Source organism: Achroia grisella, unplaced genomic scaffold (assembly GCF_030625045.1).
Source record: "Achroia grisella isolate CSIRO2021 unplaced genomic scaffold, CSIRO_AGI_Agris_v1 utg478, whole genome shotgun sequence".
Taxonomy (NCBI): domain Eukaryota; kingdom Metazoa; phylum Arthropoda; class Insecta; order Lepidoptera; family Pyralidae; genus Achroia; species Achroia grisella.
In genome coordinates, this window is record NW_026712882.1 from 3,152,791 (window position 1) to 3,176,761 (window position 23,971).

Below are 23,971 nucleotides of genomic sequence, written 5' to 3' on the forward strand. Positions count from 1 at the left end.
ATATCGAGACATATCCGTAGATAATCTGATACAAATTAAGTGTTATTTAAAAGTGACAACAAGTCTTATAAAAATTACATATAATATTTGACACGAATATGAACGCATTAATATATTGACAATTTGACATGTTTGTGATGAGGTGTGAATCGTGAAATCTTCGTCTCGCAAAAATGGTTTTATTTTTATTATAAAATCATCAGTAAGCTCGATTGTATAAAGTTTTGTCATGTTACTTATGCGCCATTATTCAGCGGTCATAAACGTTTAATAATACAACAGCGTAGTGCCTGTAGAAATAGCCATAAATGTTTATAAAACCACTCAGTTGAAGTCGATTCCAAGAGGAACGAATGGAGTAATTTCCATATAAAATAATGATGCAAACCAATCTCAAAACTAAAGAAATGTTTATAGTTCGAGCACTAGAGAAGATATTGGCGGATAAGGACATAAAAAGGTCCTATCACAGTCAGTTGAAAAAGTCTTGCGAAGTAGCTCTAGGTAAGAATGTATAATTTCACATCATATTGGTATCGATAGTTATATGTATCGATCTCTGTTTATAACGTCGTATTTGTATTTATTAGAGTTAATTAGCAAAATCCACAGTACAATTTGAAGGTAATTGTCTTATTGGCATTAAATATTGAGAAGTGATTGTAAGTTGACCTTGGAAATGAAAGTGTAGGGTTATAGACCTACTTTACGTTATCATAGTAATTAGTTATTCATATTACTGCATAGTTCTAAGGCACTTAGTGACACATACCTTGATTATACTGATAAAACACTAAATTCATAATTAGGTAACTTTATTTGGTACCCATTTTGTTAATTTGATTTTGATCTAATTTAAATTAATATTTTCTTAGTGTTACCTACTTAGCCATTCATACTTACATGGCAAGAGACTATTAAGTTGATATAATAAGAAGTTTATTATATTATATATATATATATATATATATTAGGTTAAAAAAAGGAAGGTTTATTTTTGTTATTAATAATGACGTAACTCTAAAACTTATTAGTTTCTTGTATGTAATAAATATAATATTTTTATATGGCCTATGGTGTGACTTGCCTAACTCTTAAACTGCTCAAGAATCGTAAAATCATACCACATACATTAGCTCATAATGGTATCATATTATAAGCATGTAATTAGTGAGGATTTCCATGTAAATACATGTAAACTCATCCAGTGCCCATCTGATACATAAATAATAAAGTACCACCAAACTTGAAACTCACACAATACAAACATGTGTAGTCAATTCGCTTCATAATGAGTTCAGAGTTGGTATACTACATTTTGACACAAATCCTTGTATTATTTTTGCTGCTGCTGTGTGCCTAAGTTACTCCTTATTACATCAGCTCCCTGTCAAAAAAAGTCCCATCAAAATCGGTCCAGCCATTTCAAAGGTTAGCCAGAAGAAACAGACAGACAGACAAAAATTGCAAAAAATGTTATTTTGGTGTGTGTACTGTATTTATATTCCTATGCATGTAGTAAAAAAACTGTTATTTCAATATTATAAACTGACACTCCAATTTTATTTATATGTATATATATTTATACTTTGGCCAGACATATATGATGCTGACGTCTATACTATGTGATGTACTGTGTGAGTGATTAGATGATAAGCTGATTGTACCTAAGATGTATACTTCGAAATGTGTATTGAATGCTTTATAATGTAATTTTTATCCTATACAGTGTGTCTTGTGTAACAGGATATTTTATTACCCTACAGTATGGTATTTTCATGATTATTCAAAGCCACAACTTGCGATTTACAGACTGTTATCTTAACCCAAATTGTCAGGAATGACTTGTAAATAATAAATAACTGAGGAATATGAATTAAGCTCATGATAATGTCTCATTGTAACACTATGGGCTATTACAGTATTGTTTATAGCTAATATATGCATTTTCGTTTGAGTTTTATCATTCATCTTGCATGTTATTTGTGAAGGTCATCAATTTACATACTACAACAAATTATGTAAGATCTTGTAATACATTCATTATTATATTAAACATCACTACTTTTTTTTCTTCTAATGGTTGTTGGGGTTTTAATACATCTGGTTAAATGTTTGTAAGCCTCATGGGGAAGTTTGTATATATAAGGTTTGTAACATTAATTATATCAGTCTGTGAAGGATACCTTCACAGGATACAAAAGTAGTTATAGCAATGGATTAGCAAGAAGCACAGCTGGGCATTATGTCTGCCAGGTTGGACAAGGATTCTGGTACTTATAATCATGAACAAGCTCATTTAAAGCTGCTGAGTTTGTGAACGAATGGTAGATTTGACATATCATAAGAGTCTGCAATATACCAACATTAATAAAGATATTCTAATTGATTAATTGTTTTACATAAATCCTAAATAGCTTATTTGTTCACTTAAGTGTGAATTCAGTAAAAATTGTACAGGTTTTAATTAAAATTTATTTTTCTTTTCAGAGGAAATTAAAACTGAATTGAAAAATGGAGGTCAACCAGAACCATCTGAGAATCCATCATTGGGCACCCTACCACTGCCCAAAACTGATGCATCAAATGTTATCACTGCTGAAAAATATTTCCTGCCATTTGAACTGGCATGCCAAAGCAAAGCATCCAGGATAGTTGTGACAGCTTTAGATTGTCTGCAAAAACTTATTGCATATGGTCACCTAACAGGCAATATTCCTGATTCAACAACTCCAAGAAAACTTTTAATTGACCGTATTGTTGAAACCATCTGTAGCTGCTTCACTGGCCCACAGACTGATGAAGGAGTCCAACTACAAATAATAAAAGCTCTCCTCACGGTAATAACGAGCCAACATGTTGAGGTGCATGAAGGGACTGTGCTGCTTGCTGTTAGAACTTGTTACAATATATATTTAGCCAGCAAAAATCTTATAAACCAAACAACAGCTAGGGCCACTCTAACACAAATGCTTAATGTAATTTTTACAAAAATGGAAAATCAAGCTTTGGAATCTGATTCTGATTCTAATATTACAGAAGTTCAACATAAAATACCCAATGGTAGTGTTGTAAATGATGAATGCAATCCTATCTCTAATAATCATATAAATGATGAGGACAAAGATATTACACCACAGCAAGAACAAATTGATGAAATTTTGGAAGCTAAAATTATTGCTAAGCAAATAGTGGATTCAGTTATAGACAATGCAATAACTATCGCTTCCAAGAAAACCGCAGATAATGTTAGTGAAAATAGTCCTGAAAATAATGAGAATCCATCAGATTCACAAGATAGTGGAAGTGTATCCCAAGAAAGCAATGGCCAAGCTGGTGCGGAATCTTCCATGACGCGAATACCTTCTCAAGAAAGTGTAGACGTTGCATCAGAGAATGATAATTCAGTAACAGCAAAATTTACCCACATTCTGCAAAAGGATGCATTCCTTGTGTTTAGAGCACTCTGCAAGTTATCCATGAAACCTCTGCCTGAAGGCACACCTGATCCTAAGTCACATGAATTGAGATCTAAAATTCTGTCATTGCATTTACTCCTATCAATTCTGCAAAATGCAGGTCCTGTATTTAGAAACAATGAGATGTTCATAACTGCTATTAAACAGTATCTTTGTGTTGCATTATCAAAAAATGGTGTGAGCTCAGTGCCTGAAGTGTTTGAGCTTTCTCTGGCAATATTTCTAGCTCTGCTTCAAAACTTTAAAGTTCACCTGAAAAAGCAGATTGAAGTGTTTTTCAAAGAAATTTTTATGAACATTTTGGAAACATCAAGTTCCACATTTGAACATAAATGGATGGTTATACAAGCTCTCACAAGAATTTGTGGTGATGCTCAAAGTGTTGTTGACATATATGTTAACTATGATTGTGACTTATCAGCTGCGAATCTATTTCAAAGATTGGTGAACGATGTCTCTAAGATTGCACAAGGAAGACAAGCATTAGAATTGGGAGCTACACCTAATCAAGAAAAATCCATGAGAATTAGAGGACTAGAATGTTTGGTTTCAATATTAAAATGCATGGTTGAATGGAGCAAGGAACTTTACATCAATCCAAACTTACAAACTACTTTAGGTGAGAGAACTACTAAAGAAGACCCAGATCACCACAGTATTAAGTCTCACGGAGGATCTAGCCTGAGTCTGGTTTCCACTGGTTCTAGTAATATTGGTAATAGAGAAACATTAGATTCTCCTGAACAGTTTGAGGTACTAAAACAGCAAAAAGAAGTGTGGGAAACTGGCATTGATTTATTCAATAGAAAACCTAAAAAAGGAGTAGCTTTCTTGCAGGAGCAAAGTCTATTAGGAACATCCACAAAGGAAATTGCAGAATGGTTGCTAACTGATGAAAGACTTGATAAAACATTCGTCGGTGAATATTTAGGAGAAAATGACGATCATTCAAAAGAAGTTATGTATGCATATGTTGATTCAATGAATTTCGCAAGTATGGATATTGTGGCCGCTCTACGATATTTCTTAGAAGGATTCAGGTTGCCTGGTGAAGCACAGAAAATTGACAGACTAATGGAAAAATTTGCTTCACGTTATTGTGAATGCAATCCTAATAACACTTTATTCAGTAGTGCTGACACAGTTTATGTGCTAGCATTTTCTATTATAATGTTAACTACAGATTTACATTCCCCACAAGTAAAGAATAAAATGACAAAAGAACAGTATATTAAATTGAACAGTGGTATAAGTGACAATAACGATCTGCCGCGTGAGTATTTGTCTCAAATCTATGATGAAATTGCTGGGCATGAAATTAAAATGAAAAATACTTCTAAACCTGGTAAACACATGATTGCTAATGAAAAGAAACGTAAACTTATATGGAATATGGAAATGGAACAAATATCTACTGCTGCAAAGAATTTAATGGAGTCTGTATCTCATGTTCAGACACCATTTACTACTGCTAAACATGTGGAACATGTAAGACCCATGTTTAAAATGGCATGGACACCTTTCCTTGCTGCATTTTCAGTAGGTTTACAAGATTGTGACGATCCCGAAATAGCTTCATTGTGCTTGGATGGAATAAGATGTGCTATACGTATTGCATGTATATTCCACATGTCGTTAGAAAGAGATGCATATGTACAAGCACTTGCACGATTTACTCTCCTTACAGCTAACTCTCCAATCACAGAAATGAAAGCTAAGAATATTGACACAATAAAGACATTAATAACAGTCGCACATACAGATGGCAACTACTTAGGATCGAGTTGGTTAGATGTTGTTAAATGCATTTCTCAATTGGAATTAGCTCAACTCATTGGAACTGGCGTACGACCACAATTTTTGTCTGGATCTGGTATAAAACCACAACCAGATTCACTAAAATTCAGCTTAATGACTTTAGATCCTAGTGTAAAAGAGCACATAGGAGAAACAAGTTCCCAAAGTGTTGTAGTTGCTGTTGACAGAATCTTTACTGGCTCTACGAGACTTGATGGTGATGCAATTGTTGATTTTGTCAGAGCTTTATGCCAAGTTTCACTTGACGAACTAAGCCATCCGTCAAATCCACGAATGTTCTCACTTCAGAAAATCGTAGAAATATCTTATTACAACATGGGACGAATTAGGTTACAATGGTCTCGAATTTGGCAAGTGTTAGGTGACCATTTCAATAAAGTAGGTTGCAGTGGAAATGAAGACATTTCATTCTTTGCAGTAGACTCCTTGAGGCAACTATCAATGAAATTTATAGAAAAAGGCGAGTTTGCTAACTTTAAATTCCAAAAAGACTTCTTAAGGCCGTTTGAACATATTATGAAGAAGAACAGCTCACCAACAATAAGAGATATGGTGGTAAGGTGCATAGCACAGATGGTAAATTCACAGGCACCAAATATTAAATCAGGATGGAAAAACATCTTTTCAGTATTCCATTTGGCAGCAAGTGATCAAGATGAAGCAATTGTAGACTTAGCATTCCAAACCACAGGTAAGATTATAACAGAACTGTATGAAAAACAATTTTCTGCAATGATAGATTCATTCCAAGATGCAGTGAAATGTTTATCTGAATTTGCCTGTAATGCCAAATTCCCTGATACATCTATGGAAGCAATAAGGTTAGTGAGATCCTGTGCCACAGCCGTTGGATCTTCTCCTCAGTTATTTGCTGAGCATGCAGGCCTTGAAGGCGAACCGGGCGCACCTGAAGTAGACAGAGTATGGTTGAGAGGATGGTTCCCGCTGCTCTTCTCATTGTCATGCGTCGTAAGCCGTTGCAAATTAGACGTTCGCACTCGAGGTCTGACAGTCTTATTTGAGATTATAAAAACCCATGGTGATTCATTCCGTCCGCATTGGTGGAGAGATTTATTCAATATTCTCTTTAGGATATTTGACAATATGAAACTACCTGAGCATCAGTTGGAAAAGAACGAGTGGATGACTACAACTTGCAATCACGCGTTGTACGCAATCGTTGATGTCTTCACGCAGTACTTTGACGTTCTTGGTACACTCTTACTCGAACAACTCTATTCACAGTTACACTGGTGTGTGCAACAAGACAACGAACAACTCGCGAGATCTGGTACAAATTGTTTAGAAAATCTAGTCATTTCAAATGGAACAAAATTCAATGATGATACGTGGAGTAATACGTGCCAGATTATGTTAGACATATTTAACAGCACGCTACCAACAACGCTGCTTACTTGGAAACCAGAAGAAAGTGACGACGGGGAAACGCCACACATACGTCATGGTATACTGAAGAAACCCCAAGCAGGGGATGATGTTAAAACCTCCAACAGAGTATTTAACAGTCTTCTAATAAAATGTGTGGTACAACTCGAATTAATCCAAACCATCGACAATATTGTCTTCTATCCGGCAACATCGAGAAAAGAAGACGCTGAAACGTTAGCTTTAGCTGCTGCAGAATTAACTGGGGGCACACCAGGTACAGAACAAGAATGTCAACGTGAAGAGCAAGGCATGTACAGATTATTGAGCTCACCTCATCTGCTGCGACTTGTCGAATGCTTAATGTGCAGTCACCGCTTCGCTAAAACATTCAATACGAACAACGCCCAAAGAAATGTTCTATGGAAAGCCAATTTTAAAGGAGCAGTGAAACCAAATATGCTGAAACAAGAGACGCAATCTTTAGCTTGTGTTTTGCGAATCCTATTCAAAATGTACAGTGACGAAGCCCGTAGAGATCACTGGCCTGCAGTACAAAAAAGTTTAATAAATATCTGCTGCGAAGCCTTGGAATATTTCGCTGGCGTTACCAATGAAACCCATAGAGACGCTTGGACGTCGATCCTGCTGCTGATTCTCACGAGAATACTTAAGATGCCCGACGAAAGAGTAAGTATAACTAAATCTTTTAAAATGTTTTATAGATTTTATAGTAATTTTATATTTGTAAAGTTGCATATATATTTAAACAATGATAAATCTAGATTTATATTTTTTTATCGTTTAGAACACATTTTGACTTGTTTTTGCCAAGATTTATATTTTGTATTCGATAATGGAATGGTGCACCCGCCTACGCTAACGGTTTACGCTGGCCGTGCACAATTATAGGATGATAAGACGAACATAAGATCTGTTCGCGTATCGTAATGAATTAAGAATTTATCAAGATGGTTTACATTTGGAACCGCATGAAGGGTAACCTGCCATGGTACATTACCAGCAGTGGAGTCATCAATCTACATTACGATCCCCTTTCTCCCCAATACACGGTAGTAAAGCATTGTTTATCCATATTAAAATGTTTGCTAGTCAACTATATATATATACATATAAGAATAGTTGTACTCGCGACTTCGTCCGCGTGGAATTCAACTTTATTTTCTAAAATAAAAGTAGCCTAAGTAACTCCTTATTATATCAGCCACCTGCCAATAAAAGTCCCGTCAAAATCGGTCCAGCCATTTCTGAGATTAGCCAGAACAAACAGACATGCATGCATGCATCCTTAACAGAGGCCTTCAGGTGCTCCATATGTCCCACGGGTTAGGAGTGCCATCTGTACTCGCCCCCTATCGTCCGGTGAAGCTAGAATGGCCAGCTGCGGCCAACAGCATTCCAGTAGTCCGGAAAAATGAAATATACTTAAATGTAATAATAATATGAATGAACTTGGTACTGTAGTCCATTAGAGTACTGTGCTAGATTACCACATATGATAACGATCCAGTTAACATAGATAACGAAATATTCGATATATAAAGTTAAGCTACGAGCTATGTAGTATTTGATTGAAGACTTTATTAGAAGAGACCCTGAGCTCGTAGACATGGAAAGGTCCACCATGGTGTATATGGTATTTGGCGTGGTCATCTATGTCGTATCACTATTACGTATTTCAGGCGCCAACCTATTTAGTCAGTATTCACTTTACAAGGTGAGTTATGGCAGTGAAATTATGGAGTACTTTTATGAAAGAAGAAAGCAGACAAAAACATTTATTGACAACTATTATTGATATGAACATACATTTACACATTTTGACATTGGTACATTTAACATATATATAATATAACATATAATTATAACAGCTTCTATCTTCAGGTTTACTCAAATAATACTTCTTATTATAATCCAATAGTTCGAATGTGTCGCCAATACAATGAAATTCTTGTCTCCAATAGAAATATAGATATTTTCCATTCAACGCTGGTCCAGTTCCGGAGACAATTAAATTTCCACCGTAAAGAGACAAATTATATTTAATTGTACCAATTTTATTTTCTTTAATATAAATAAAATTCTGTTAACATGATAATTCATTGCATTACGTAGTTATATATCATTTTCTATTTAGTTTACTTTTTATTATATAACCTTATCTAGCGTATATTAAATGCGTCTATATAATTTAGCTCTTAGGCATACATAGTGTTGGATTATAATCCAGTTTTGTACCGAACTACACGCTCCTAATTATATTATTATATTGACTGTAATCTGTTTTGTATGCTAATAAATAAATAAATATGTATGCACACGTACATACGTAAAACAATTACCAAAAAAACATCTATTGTATTTATATACAATGGTTGGCAATATGCCTGTAGTAGACCTATATGGCTTTATTTTTATCTTGTTAAATTATTTTGTTTAATTCGCTACAATTAACATGTGTGGGACCACAAATATTTAGTGCCGAAAGTCCGACCGTCAATAACTGTTGGATTTGGTTTATATTGCGACACGTCTCGCCTCCGAACGAAGTATCATCAGACATTGAATAGACTTCCTATATAGCTTGAAAGCCTAGCATACACATAGAATACGTGCTGAGTTTCTTGTCAGTTCTTCTATCTCGAAATCATTCCGATCTGACGGTAGATTTGACATATCATAAGAGTCTGTAATAGACCTATATGAATAAAGATATTATGAAGAAAATTTTTAGCATTGACTATTTTGCGACCAGAAGTTTCAAGTAACCAAAGTTTCAGCAATAAATATTTGTGGTCCCACACATGTTAATTGTAGCGTAGTTATATAAATCCATTAAGTAGTGAAAGGAACCTTCACAAAATAACACCTAATTCGTTAAAATATATACTTACCATCACTGGGCTTGTTTGCTAGTTTAGTTGTATAAAAAACAGTATATCGAGACTAATTGTAATCATTGTTCCCACTACAGTTTGCGGCACACGTGTCCAGCTACTACCCCCTGCTGTGTGAGATCACCTGCTTCGACCTGAAGCCCGAGTTACGCTCCGTACTTCGCCGCGTATTCATCCGCATCGGACCAGTATTCAACATCGTCTCCAACACGCAATAATGCACTCTCCTTTACAAACAATATGGCCTTATAGTTTTGTAGGTTAAGATATGACTTGAATGTTAACGTTAAAAATAAAAATACATTCGTTGATTCCTTAAATTTTAATGTTATATTGACAGCAATCAGTACTTCAGTAGTATTAAAAGTGATCTATAATTATATATAGGCTGTAGTAGTATATTTAATTTATATAACTTATTTACTTTTATTACAATCAGTTAAAATTTATAATTGTATAATAATTAAAAACATAGATGTTATTTCTATAAATTATAGTTTATTCTGTATATTTGAGAGGTTTTACTATTTGAGGAGCTGAAATCACTCATACGACAGGTGTTTGCTTGTTTAATTTCTAGCTAGACTGATCAGACTGTGATTGCAATGTTATCATTTCCACAGCTTTTCGTTTTTCTGTTAATACGTCTATATAAAAAAAGAGTGAATTCAGAACTCGCACGCAAACCAATTATATTATCCTTAAATAAAATTATTAATTTAACTGGAGCCCTTTTATTATATCTTGAGCCCTTCCAATTTCCTCTCCAAAGAGTCAATATCCCAAATGACTAGCTGTCCATCCAAGCCAGAAGTACTGAATTTTTCAGTATTAGCCTTCGTTCCTTTATACAGACTGATATGAGTGATAGCATTCTGGTGAATGGAGTCCAAGAGAGTATCATTAGTTTCGATGCGAGCCTGGCGATCGAGCGACTGAAACTTCTTCATAGCAGACAGTCCTCCAGACTCCTTCCTTTGAGTGTTGTCTAATTTAGCAACAAACTTAACTTCATTCTCGTTATAAGAGTACAATAATGGAATGCAGCTATGCCCTGCCACAACAATTTCATTGTTTGTAATCCAATTGCAACCCAAAAATGGCAGATATTCAGTCTTCAGTTTAATGACAGCTTTGCCCTGTGTAGCATCAGCTACATTAATAGAGCTGTCATGTCCCACCCATGCAACTTTATTTCCATCCGCAGAGAAAGAAACACTGTGCACCCAACCACCTCCTGATTGCGAATTTGGGAATTCGGCCAATAATTGGCCTAGTGGCAGTTTAGAGCCCCAAACGTTTGGTCCAGGCTGGTCTTCAATATCTTTGATGTACGCCGAGAAAACACGCACTTTAAAATCAGCTGAACCAGCTACTAACAACATGTTGTTGGGATGCCAATCTAGAGAGGTGACAGTTGAACGTATAGGCTTCTTGATATGCTTAGAAACCCACCAGTTATTCTCTTTCTCAAAATAGCAAATTGATATAAGTCTTGCTCCGGAGCCAACAGCAAACTTATTTTCCATGGGTGACCATTTCACACATGTAGCAGCACGGTTTATACGTAACAGCACAAGGGTCGTTGACCACTTCCCATCTGGTCCTTGGGTCCACACGTAAGCATTTCTATCCACAGAGCATGTCACAATCCGATTGGTGTTTGGTGCCCAATCAATTCCCATTACTCTTAAGTCATGTTCGACTAGGTTGTTTGTTTGCTTCCAATCATTCCCTTCCTTTTCATAGATATGCACTTCATTGTTGTTGGGTGAAAATGCAATTTCTGAAAAAATAAAACAAATATTAAGAATAAGATCATATTTAAAGGAATCTTTGCTACCACCCTACAGTGATATTAAGAACTAGCTGTTGCCGTGTCTTAGTCTGCGTGGTAATTAACTTTATTTTTCAAAAATAAAGATTTATTCTAAAATAAAAGCAGCCTAAGTTTCTCTTTATTACATAAGCTACCTGCCAAAAAAAGTCCCATCAAAATCGGTCCAGCCATATCAGATATTAGCCGGAACAAACAGACGGACAGACAGACAAAAATTGTAAAAAATGTTATTTTGGTGTATGTACCCTATTTATACCATAGTAAAAAACGGTTATTAGTAGACACTCCAATTTTATTTATATGTATGGAGTATAGATAATAATAATAATAAAGCCCTTTATTCTGAAATTTACAATTATTTTAACTATAATATATACATACATATATTTTTTGTATATTATATCATTATTATTTCAGTGTGCCCCTTCTACGGCGCCTTCCATAGATTTCTAAATCGGTGATATTAAGACTAATAATAATTTTATTTAAAAACCAGATTTTTTTGTACCCATCTTTACACTACTGTTTTCAGTATCATCATAGATTCGGGACATGTTAACTATAGAAATGTGATTTTAAATTTAATAAAATGCTATGTTCACACTCATGTTAGAAATTTGATCTTCACTTATCACTATTTATAGACTAGCAGATAGTTTAGTTTTGTAGACAATGAGCAGATTTACAAATGCAAATAATATAGGAAGCTCATATTTTAATATACTCCACATTATAACAAACAGACATTTTGGTAAAGAACAGCAAAAGTTGGAGGAAACATGTTTTAGCAGAGATTTTTGTAAGTTATATAAAGTTAATGGTGACTAGATATATCTAACTAGCTGTTCCCATGACTTCGTCCACATGGAGTTTAAATTTATTTTTCTAAAATAAAAGTAGCCTAAGTTACTCCTTATTACATCAGCTACCTGCCAAGACAAGTCCCGTCCAAATCGGTCCAACCATTCTAGAGATTAGCCAGAACAAACAGACTGACAGATAGGCAGACAAAAATAGTAAAAAATGATATTTTGGTGTATGTACCATTTATATTCATATGCATGTAAAAAAAAAACGACTATTTCAATTTTACAAACAGACACTCCAATTTTATTTATATGTATAGATTAGAATGAGCAATATTAAAAGTCTATCTTATACTTAAACATTTATTATATACTTTTGACAGTTCTTATCTAATATACCAATATTTTATAGAGAAAAATTTTCATTATTTGCAATAGATAAATGAAAAAAGACTGGACCATTTTTTTTTTGCGGCAGCGCCGCAGGTTTATTATACATCTAATTAAATATAAAAGAACTATTATAATTTAGAAACACAATATAGTTTGTGCACACAAAACTGTGCACACAAAACTATGCACCAACCAAGCACCAAGTGTACATAAAGACTTACTGATTTTAGACACACCACACATAATGTTAGGTGCTCAAAGTTTTCCTGAAATGGTATTTTTAATTAATAAGAAATAATTAACTTACGCGTTCTATCCTTGTTCCAAGCATGACAAGTGATAGGGCCACATGAGTCACCAAAAGTTAGCGTTTGTGACATTTTTTCTGTCCTTTCTCTCCGTTTCCTAAAAAAATAACGAATTTATTAAGAACAAAAAGCTTTTATTAAGATACAATCTTGTAAAATGATATCTAAATTACCTTTTCTTATATAGGACACACCCGGCTTATCAATACCAACTGTGATCTATTTACATGGATTTCGCGGACTCTGGTCAGTCGACGCGAATCTAAAAATTAAAATAATCCTGTTAGATATAAAGATAAAACTGCTAATTTGTCCTAAGAATAACAACCATGTAATTTAAATAGAAACTAAACACAACAAACCTTAGGAATGTTTTCACCAAATTGACAATTCTGATACTGACCACATCAGTCTGATAGATTTTTTTTTTGGTTCTGTTTATCCTTTAAAGGAAAGGCAAAGGGAAATGCACCCATACATCCAACTCTTTTTTTTTTTTTGTAATATTCATCCCTAATGGAAAGGCAAAGAATCTAAGCCCATACAGCCGTTGTCTTTGGTATAATTTCTGTATTTTAATTTCTTTTTTCCTTCTTCAGATATCTTCTACTGCGGAGACAATATATTCATAAATTGGTTTGTATGTTTCTTGATTTTTAAGTATTAGATAAAGTTAGTCATGAATGACTTGAGAATGATCAGTTTTATGATGCATGTCACTTTGACAATGACATTTTATTCCTTGTTTACTCCTTTAGTGTAATTTTCTGGCACTGCTATTTCGGCATATTATGTTGTTTTTATAATAAATAAATATAGAATATTTTCTAACTTACGCACACAGATCAGACTGTAGCCATAAAACAATAATCTGTAAAACTCGATTGAAAAAAGTACATTTGGTATAAATCGCAGTCAATAACAGAAATCATTGTTTATTGTGATCAGACTTAAATTAAATTTTCACTAATATCTAAATCTTGCAGTCATGTCAGGACGAGGTAAATATATATAATATGCAATTATTTACTATTGCCTATTCCCCGCAATTCCGTCAGATTTTTTAGATAAAATTTTTATAGTATACACAAGTAATATTAGTCATGCTATTTATTTATTATATATTCTATTTCGAAAAGCTATTTAATCATTATATGGTTACTTACAGGGAGACATTACCGCGGTAACCGTAACAGAAACCAACAAACCTTATCCTCCGTGGCGCGAGAGACGGCCGCGTCCCTCGCCCCGGACAGTTTGGTGTTGGTCATGTTCAGAGCCGCCGCTGGCAAATTAAATGACCGCCAAGATCGACACGAGAGATTGGTGAAACTATCCCGAGATATAACCATGGAGAGCAAACGCATAATTTTTTTGCTGCACTCTGCAATTACGTGAGTTCATTGTAGTATAAAAATAGTATCCCAGATAACGGGCATTTGATCAGCTATATAGATTAAAATCTGCACAAACATAATAAAGAGTTAAGGCAGTAACTGTGGTCCTCTTAGTCTATGTTTGTTATTTTTATTTTATTCTCCACATCTGAATGTCAACAGTCTTTCATGACGTGACATAGGCCTCCACCAAGTATTTCTATAGCGTTCGGTCCCTTGCACTCTGAGTACAAACTTTCCCTGCTACCTTGTTAATGTCATCTTCCCCTCTTTTTGTATGTACACAAACATAATTATGTTTTTAATATTTAATAGTAATTTAATAGAATGTTCATTTACAATCCATCATTATTATAAAAAGAAAGGTGAAGGTTCTGATTAAATCTGCCACACTCAATGTGAGTATAAATATTGATTAAGGAGACATGTCAATTATGTATTCTAAATATTTATGTTTCAGTTTAAAAAAATATCTATGTAAATTTATTTGTTTGGAACAGTGAAGAAGCAACAAAGAAAGCTGTAGAAGATGCGAATGATAGACTGAAAAAACTGATCAATGGATCTCTAAAAGCCATTGGTATAGAGCTGGAGAACAGTCCAGCATATTTACATTCAAGAGCTGTTACAGCTGGTTTCCAGGAGTTCATTGAGGCTAGGACACTATGCTCATTAATGGAGAAGAAAGTTATCATTCCATATGAAGATGTACAGAATGAACTCACATACAAAATAACCGAGGAAGTTGATGGGATTGAGACAGAAAGGACAGTTGTGACAATGATGCCACATGGTGATTATATGTTGGGTATAGCGGATCTGACTGGGGAGCTGATGAGACGAGCTATAAACACAATATCTAGTGGTGATAGCGCTGAATGTGTTCATGTTTGCCAAGTTGTGAGAGATCTGTACACTGGGTATTTAGGTATAGTATTAGACATCATATATGTAAATTAGAATAAATATATAGATGTACCTATTATTTATATTATTAACTAGTCTTAATATGAATAATTTTATGGTAAATAAAAGAATATCTTTATTTGCCATAAAATTATTCATGTTAAAACCCAGGTTAATAATATAAATAATTCAAATAAAAAAATAATTTATTCATGTAGGAAATTTTAGGCAGGTATGAACATAATTTTTTATAATTTTTTCCCTACCATCCCATTCAGTATATAGATCCAATTAAGAAGAACTGGTAAGAAACTCAATTGAATTACTTAATGTATATTAAACATGAAATTAAAAAATAGATGTACCTATATTGCCATTAAGGCTGTAATTGCCATACTATGATGTGACATATATTTCTCTCATTTGTTGCCATTTACCAGTGGGTTAGGCAATGCAAATGTGACAACCCTGGTGTTTCAGGTGTCCATATGCTACCTGATTGTAACAGTGAACTGTTTACCATCAGATGAGTCCTATGCTTGTTTGCCACCATTGTAGCATATAAAAAAGTATGGAATATAAACTATTCAAAAAATATCAGACAAATCTTTTCTGAGAAGTATATTTTATCGTTCAATAACAGTTTTTTTTTCTTAGTTTAGAAGCTTATTGTACTGATCATAAAAATCTTTCATAATGAACAATATTGTTTTACATTTATTTTTACATTACATTTAAAATTACTTACTTTTTTTTTCAGCTCTCTAAATAGAAAATCTTAATTTACTATCTTGATTATGCAATAAAAAAAAACTTTTAGTCTTTCTTGTACTATGATGGTGACAAATCAGCATATGACAGCCCAACTGGTGGTAAACGGTTACCATAACCTATGTACACCTAAAAATCTGCTAATACTTAATAATTTTAGATCTTAGAATAAACAATAATAAACATAAAAATGTCTGCATTTCAGGTCTTTTTAGTATGGGCAAAGAATTGTGCCGCAAAATAAACGTAACCCGCGCCAATGTGGCAAAGGTTGAGGGGGCAGTTTATGCATTGCACGTTCGAGGTGGGGAGGCGCCCTTGACCCATATAGTACCACAGACTACACTGCAGCAGGACTGGGACAACAGCACTCATCTGTCTGATGATGAAGGATATTACTAATTAATAATTAAGTGTAGATTAAATTATAATTATGTTGAATAATGAGTATTTAATTTAGAATATTCGTTTTCTAGATGTCATTATTTACTATTTAGAAGTCATATATTTTTTACGTTAATATTTGTAGTTGTGCTATTCTGAACGGAAGAGACACGAACAAATCAAAGATTATAAAAATCTATGAAGCAATTTTTGACTTATAAATAGTAAAAGTGAAGCTAACGCACTTTCATGAAACGTGTTACACAACAAACATGTAGTAAAAATACTAATATTAAAATATAAAAAACTAGCTACTCGCCCCGGCTTCGCCCGGGTGTACATGTATTATATATATAAACCTTCCTCTAGAATCACTCTATCTATTAAAAAAATCGCTTCAAAATCCGTTGCGTAGTTTTAAAGATTTAAGCATACATCGGGACGGACAGACAGCGACAGCGACTTTGTTTTATAATATGTAATGGTGATGATGATACACCTCACATATCGGTATAGCTCTCTATAATGGATATTTGAGGCGTATTCTTAAATATGTACATTGTTTCGTAAAGCAAAATCGGGAACCATAAAACCGATTTCAGAAAATTTTTCACCATGTGAAATTACATTATTTTTTTAGCATTATTACATAAATTACATATCACGTTGTTTATCCCCATTGGAGTAGATTGCAAATTTGATTTGGACATTGTGTGCAATTTGATTCAACAAAAGATAGGATAGCTTACACCTCAATTTATAGTTGCAATATTATTTTACCTTACGACGAACCTTAGCCACAGCAACGCATGGCCGGGTCTGGTTGTGCTAATATATAAAAAACTAACACAATTCCGAGCACATACCTGTATACGGAACAAGCCTCAAGTAATTAAATAAAACTAATGTATAATCAACAATTTATTTCACGTTTCATTATAACAATTCAATCATCAATGTCTTGTGTATATTGACTCTCTGTGTCATTAGTCGACGACGGCTGCCAGTCATCAGAACCATCAGTTTCGTACGGGTCACTATTTGATTCTGAATCGCTCCATTTCGGTATATCAATAGTCTTTCTCAATCTTTTCCCGTGCAATATAAGATCTTGAGGCGGGGTGTCATCACTACGTTTTCTTACTCTCCTATTACCTGCTATAAAGATTGCCTCTTAGAAAATAATTTAAAAATAAATATTTCACGATTTGGTTTTATATATATATCACAATGTCCGTCCGTCCGCGATTAAAACTCGTAGTCGTAATCGACACTGTCCCCGTCCGAGTCCTCCACTTGGAAATGATCGTCGTAAAAATTTACGGCGCGTGCGTTTATGTAGAATATGTTACCGTTTCTTTGGACTAGTTGCATACCTGTTGGGAACAAACATAAGTTTACTGTTAGACACACCGAAAACAAACAAAATGTGTCAAATCTGTTCGGTTTGTTTTCTTATACAAAGATGCTAGTTTCGATTTGTTGTGTTGTAAAAGGCTGCACAAACATGTTACTGTATATTTTTTATGGATGAAAATGGCAAAATATCAGTGAGATCAGGATGATAAGATGCACAACTCATGGTTGACTGGTAGAAAATGCCATTAGGTGTTAAGTCCATCATATGTACTTTTTACCTGTGTATGACGTGCATTAAAGTTATTTAAATAAATAAATAAATAAGATGAGCATGAGTTCAGGTTAGCCCTTTGTGGCAATTTCACCAGGATTTTATCACGATGATTTCCAGGGGGACCATGTGGATGTCAAGTTGACGTGGTACAGTGCTAGCGATCATCAGTCCACATTACTAACAATCCCCATCGCCTCAAATGTTACTATATTGTATCGCAACAATATAGCATTTGAACGTCTGACGTTATTATATTTATTATATTATATTAATAAATATCTAATAAAGCACAATATCCTTGTGCTTTATTATCTAGCTGCAAAACATCAACATGTTGGAACTGATTGCAAATTGTTTTTTTTTTTTATACTACGATGGCAATCAAGCATACGGCCCATCTGATGGTAAATGGTTACCGTAGCCTATGAACGCCTGAAACACCAGGGGTATCACTTGCGCGTTGCCGACCCTTAAGAAAGCTCAATATACCCTTCTTGAAAAACCCCATGCTGTAGTCTCGTGGGAAAACCTCGGCAGGAAGTTCATTCCACAATCTAAGTGTACGCGGGAGGAAACTCGTCTGAAACCGCACTGTTGTACCGTCCGAAGAATTGCACCCGCGACCATCGGTTGTAAGTTGGTGTGATCTCTAGTACTACGTGTTTGATTTTGAACTTTTACTGTTGGATAGCCCACTGACCGAGACTAGGTTATATAGCATCACACTATGACCAATAGGAGCGAAGTTGCGATTAAAGATGTTGCAAAAATAAGGAAAATGGCATGCAGAGTTAATTATGGGCCGTAAGCTTATTTGCCACCATCGTAGTCTAAAAAAAAGTTACGAGGGTCATAATATTATAAACGCGAAAGTTTGTGAGTATGGATGGACGATGGCCGGATGATTGCTAATCTTTCAAGCAAAGCTACAGAATTCGATTTCGATGAAACTTTACAGTAATAGAGCTATACATCAGAATAATTAACAGGCTATAATTAAAAAGATATTATGTAAATTGGGCGAAATAAATGATAAATGTCATATAAGTGTGATGCAGACGAAGTTACGAAAATCTAAATATGGATGGTTGCTGCCATCGTCGAAAAATTAAAAAAAAGTTAACGAGTGCCATCCCGTTATGACATACGGACCTGGTCTGGCGTGCGGCGGTGGCGGCTGCGTGCCGGGCGGGTGTTGGTGTATCTGCCAGTGGCGGGGGTCGCGCCGGCGGCACGCGCGGCCCCACGGACACTCCCCGCGCTCGCCGCCGCCCCAGTCCGCGTCCGCCGGGTGACTGAACTGCGTCTTGTGCTGAGGGTTTCTCCTGTAAACAAGAATTGCATTACGAAATATTGAAATACGTGAAGGTAAAACTTCGTATCCCTTTTTATAAATAATAGAGTGATTCGAGAGGAAGGCTTGATCGCAGTTCAGTCACGCGCAGATATCATTACGTAACGACGTTACACTACGCACTACCGACGATTACGCACCCGTCAATAGGTTAAAGATTTTTTTTAAATTAAATGTTTTTAACTATTGTGTGACTTATTCACACAATAGTTTAAAACATTAGGTTAAGATTACTTAACGTTAGGTTAGGATTACTACTATTGGAAACGTTGTGGTAACTGACCTGACCTCATGCTCATCCTATCATCCTCTACTGGTGCCCCGCCAGCATATACCGTTATCGCAGACGTAAGGTGTGCCATTCTATTATCATCTATTAAAAAATGTAGCTAAACATCGAGAGAGGTAATTACCATAAAATTACTCATGCTAAAACTCGTTGAACTATATTAATAAAATGAAATGTGCCATACTAAATACCTGTAACAGCTAGCACCATATATACACCTTTCCCGCAATTGAGATTGTTGTGGTTTTGCTGGAGTAGGCGGAGATTTTTTATCCTGAGACGTATCATTAGCATTCTGAAAAAAAAAAGTTGATAATTAATGGCAGATTGCAAATCACACAGAATATTAAAAAAACAAATTGTCACATTAACATGTAGATTAATCTAAATATATATAACCCAAAGGTGACTGACATAGTGATCTATCAACGCACAGCCCAAACCACTGGACGGATTGGGCTGAAATTTGGCATGCAGGCAGATGTTATGACGTGTTATGAGGATTTTGATTAATTCTACCCCCAAAGGGATAAAATAGGGGATCTATCTACAAAGTTTCATATAATTTTCATCCCTGATGAAGGATTATATGAAACTTGCATTTGCAATTGCATGCATAAAGGTACTTTGGCAACTATTTCCAAGTACAGCAAAATATATATATATTTACGGGAAAATTCCGATTGAAAGTGTTGCTATCACGTTTGAATGTGAGGAGACGTAAGTTCTCTGAATGATGAAAATTATAGAAGGAAAGTGAAATAATATGTGCATCCTTATTTTATTAAGCGGACTGACAGATAAGGTAGTAAATAATAAATTGACTACAATAATCTAGGTTGGTGTACTGTACCAATTGATCATTACTGGGTCCAGGCTGTACATCCTCTGCTTCTTGCTTAATGTCTTCTTCGGTCTTCACCTTTTTTGTAGACGCATCATCACTGTTTTGTGTTGGACTATGACATCTTTTTATAGCATTTTCGTCATTTGCTTCACCATCATTATTCTTGCTTGTATTATCTGTTGTTAGGGTTGCTTCTATTTTTATGGGGTGTTCATCTGAAATGCAATTGCAATTTATTTAAAATAAGGCTTAAAGAACTACTGATCGACAAAGCTTACTATACAGTAAAAGAATTTTTAACAAACGTACAATAGGAGCTAACTAGACACTACAACAGATCTAAATTTTAAATTTCATTATGGGAATGAGTCATCTACGAAATTGCCATACTCTTTAAACAGAGTCTATGTGTATTGTTAATTTATCATATGTAAATTTATGTGCAATTATAAATAAATAAATAAATAAATTGCTTTTATACAGTACAAGTGACTCATTCCGATTTCACATAGATGCATTACCTACAAATCTTTGAATTTCGCAGTTTGTTCTATAGAATAACACGCATGTTCTATAAATATAAATCTCGATCTTGTAACACTCTATTTATTGCTGAAAAGTGCATTAGAATCCGTTGCGTAATTTAAAAGATATAAGGGAACATACAGTGATGGTGATTTTGTTTTATACTATGTATTTAAAGATATAACAAGTTACATTGGATTCACATGCGACATTTGTTAGGGATCTTAATTTTCTTTTTAGAAATTACGTACAGCAGTTAAGACATACTGTACTAGCTAAGACTTCACTATTTACAGAAATTTACAATGTGATAATTTGTTCACCTACAAGTATATTGCAAAGAAGAGAAATTATAGAGTAATTTATATTCTTTGCAATATTCTTCTGGTTCAATAAATAATAATATCCCCAGACAATTCACACAGCGCCACCTAATACTAGCACTGGACGACTAATATAAATACATACATTGTTTTCTAAATACATATTATACATAGAAAATATCTAAACCAATACAATCATACTCATGAACACAAATGTTTGTATCGTGAGAGGAATCGAATTTGCCGCGACCAATAGAAGCAAGCTGGTGTAAAGGATAGACCATGGAGGCTGTCAAATAAATAAATCCCCACTATTATCATACATACCTAACAGAGATGCAGATTCTGATGTATCACCTTCATCGTATTTCGTTCTTGGAGGTTCTTTTTCTTTATCAAAATCTAAAAGAGACGGAGATGCTGGTGCATCATTGCATTTTGGTCTTTTTTCTTTTTCTTCATCAAAATGCTCGACTATCACATTGTCATCCATTATCTCTGTGTTTACTGTATACCTGTCACTTTCATCAACTCCCTGATCTTCAGGTGTTTTATTCACATCAGAGATGGTACAATATAAAACTTCGTACCAACAGGAGTCTGGCAACATTCCAAATTTATCCCCATTATTGAGGGCTACACTACAATTCTGCCTTAATATTTCTGTATTCTGTGTGCCTTCTTTATCTTTTTTTAAGTAGAAACATGGGTTTTGATGTAGCTGTAAAATAACAAAACAATTTATAATACACATTTATTACAAAATAATCTATAATTCAGGGTTCTTCGACAACATGTGTGTTTCTTGACTTAAATAAAGTTCAGTCATTTTAATTTCTTTTTTATATTGCCCTGGGTTTGATTTTAGTAAACAACAAAGTACCTAAATTCTTAAATTTCTGAGTATATAAACCTTTGAAACATATAGACAATTGTGTTTAGGTGTATGAATATTTAACATTGACAGATTTTTTTTATCATTATATTTTGAAAAATAAAGAGCACTGAAACTCCTATAACAAAAACTAAGCACTTATATCTTTTAAATTGGGAATTGAACTCAGGACCTCATTGCATACTGAATAGTAAAAGTATATTTTCAGTAAACAGCTTCAGTGGTCCAACAGTTTAGCACATTAACTTGCCTTGTATAGTCACGGGTTTGATACCTTACATAGTTCAAACATTTACATTCATGAGTATGATTATTTGTATTGGTCTAGTCTAGTTGATTTCCATGAATATTATGTATGTATTTAAAAAAAGGAATATATATATGTCTATCCTTGCCTAGTGACCTTTAAGCTTTGCTTAGTTTGTGACTAGACGCTAAGTGCTGTATGTCATCCTGGGTTATATATATTAATATTAGTATCTCACCGCTTTAATGATGACTGTATCTTCACTGACTTGTAATTCTCCATGGTTTCGGGACACTCTTTTATCGTCGCACTAAAAAAATAAAACATAATAAAAACTTAAATGTATAGTCTTTTTAATGGATAATAATGGGCTGTAGTAATTCTAGACTCACTACAGTACAGTACTGAAAGAGTTCGATCACTAGCCTCTACCAGATAATCTGATTTGTTATCTATACATATAAATAAAATTGGAGTGTCTGTTTGTAATATTGAAATAACTGTTTTTACTACATGCACATGAATATAAATACGGCACATATACCAAAATATATTTTTTTACACTTTTTATCTGTCTGTCTGTTTGTTCTGGCTGATCTCTGAAATGGCTGGACTGATTTTGACGGGACTTTTATTGGTGGGTAGCTGATGTAATAAGGAGTAACTTAAACTATTTTTATTCTAGAAGTTAAATTCCACGCAGACGAAGTCGCGGGAACAGCTAGTTGATAAACATAAACATGAATTTATTTTTAATACAGAATAAAATTTGGTTACCAGAGATACAGTATATTGGGTTAGTTGATTGCTAAGGCCTGATAATCCCTCGTAAACTTAAACTAGATTATTTCTATATCATGATATTACTAATATAAATATGAAAGATTAGATGTCCTATATCTAATCTTTAGTCACGATTTGATTAGACCTCTACATCAACATAAATCGATATAGTATACTTTATAATTTAATACCAATTTAAATAAAGTATTTATACTTACATTCAGGAATTTACCCCTTCCAATCAAATGGGTACCAATTTCAAGCTGTATCTTATAGGGGTCTTCGGAATCAGTTCTTACAAGTTTAAAAACCATTTTACACTACATAAAGTTACAATAACGGATTACAAACTGTGGTGTATATTAAAGTATTGGAATGCAGTTGAATCAACAATTATTCAGATATCAGGAACATAAAGTAAGTCATGCAATAAATAAAAACAAGTTTATACAAGTGGATGATATCATTTTTTAAAAAATACTATCTGTCAATCAATGAATGACAATTATTGACTGACATATTAGTGATGTGAATGCATTTATAGAAAGTCATAACCTTTTTGAATATTTACTTTACTCTTTCTAATCACTATGACTAATTTCCTCTTATTAATAGTTTACCTAGTTGTTGTGTATTCAATTGAATTAGTGGTAATCGGTAGTTTGTATT

The 23,971-nt window shown here is 34.1% G+C and overlaps 4 protein-coding genes across 6 annotated transcripts; 2 read left to right on the top strand and 2 right to left on the bottom strand.

Moving 5' to 3' along the window:
• The first annotated feature begins 136 nt into the window (after positions 1 to 136).
• LOC131845598 (brefeldin A-inhibited guanine nucleotide-exchange protein 1) lies at positions 137 to 9,827 on the top strand. Its single transcript, XM_059194674.1, has 3 exons — positions 137 to 504; positions 2,491 to 7,373; positions 9,679 to 9,827. The coding sequence occupies exons 1-3, from the start codon at positions 378 to 380 to the stop codon at positions 9,817 to 9,819; spliced, it is 5,151 nt and encodes a 1,716-aa protein (XP_059050657.1). The 5' UTR covers positions 137 to 377; the 3' UTR covers positions 9,820 to 9,827.
• Positions 9,828 to 9,864: 37 nt separating this feature from the next.
• On the bottom strand, positions 9,865 to 13,350 carry LOC131845599 (actin-related protein 2/3 complex subunit 1A-B). The gene is made up of 4 exons (XM_059194675.1): positions 13,311 to 13,350; positions 13,122 to 13,210; positions 12,948 to 13,045; positions 9,865 to 11,387 (listed from the first exon to the last, which is right to left on the bottom strand). The coding sequence occupies exons 3-4, from the start codon at positions 13,018 to 13,020 to the stop codon at positions 10,339 to 10,341; spliced, it is 1,122 nt and encodes a 373-aa protein (XP_059050658.1). The 5' UTR covers positions 13,021 to 13,045; positions 13,122 to 13,210; positions 13,311 to 13,350; the 3' UTR covers positions 9,865 to 10,338.
• Positions 13,351 to 13,936: 586 nt separating this feature from the next.
• On the top strand, positions 13,937 to 16,739 carry LOC131845626 (translin-associated protein X). Its single transcript, XM_059194707.1, has 4 exons — positions 13,937 to 13,949; positions 14,117 to 14,342; positions 14,846 to 15,273; positions 16,228 to 16,739. The coding sequence occupies exons 1-4, from the start codon at positions 13,937 to 13,939 to the stop codon at positions 16,422 to 16,424; spliced, it is 864 nt and encodes a 287-aa protein (XP_059050690.1). The 3' UTR covers positions 16,425 to 16,739.
• A 411-nt stretch (positions 16,740 to 17,150) lies between these two features.
• On the bottom strand, positions 17,151 to 23,785 carry LOC131845644 (aprataxin and PNK-like factor). 3 transcript variants are annotated; one of them, XM_059194731.1, is made up of 7 exons: positions 23,521 to 23,785; positions 22,758 to 22,829; positions 21,705 to 22,098; positions 20,536 to 20,744; positions 19,874 to 19,977; positions 19,192 to 19,364; positions 17,151 to 17,561 (listed from the first exon to the last, which is right to left on the bottom strand). In XM_059194731.1, exons 1-7 carry the CDS (start codon positions 23,614 to 23,616, stop codon positions 17,353 to 17,355), a joined length of 1,257 nt encoding a protein of 418 aa, XP_059050714.1. In that variant the 5' UTR covers positions 23,617 to 23,785; the 3' UTR covers positions 17,151 to 17,352. The 3 variants fall into 3 exon arrangements, with proteins under 3 accessions (XP_059050714.1, XP_059050713.1, XP_059050715.1); XM_059194730.1 differs by having other exon boundaries at positions 17,151 to 17,564; XM_059194732.1 differs by having other exon boundaries at positions 17,471 to 17,782; positions 23,521 to 23,784.
• Between the last annotated feature and the right edge of the window lie 186 nt (positions 23,786 to 23,971).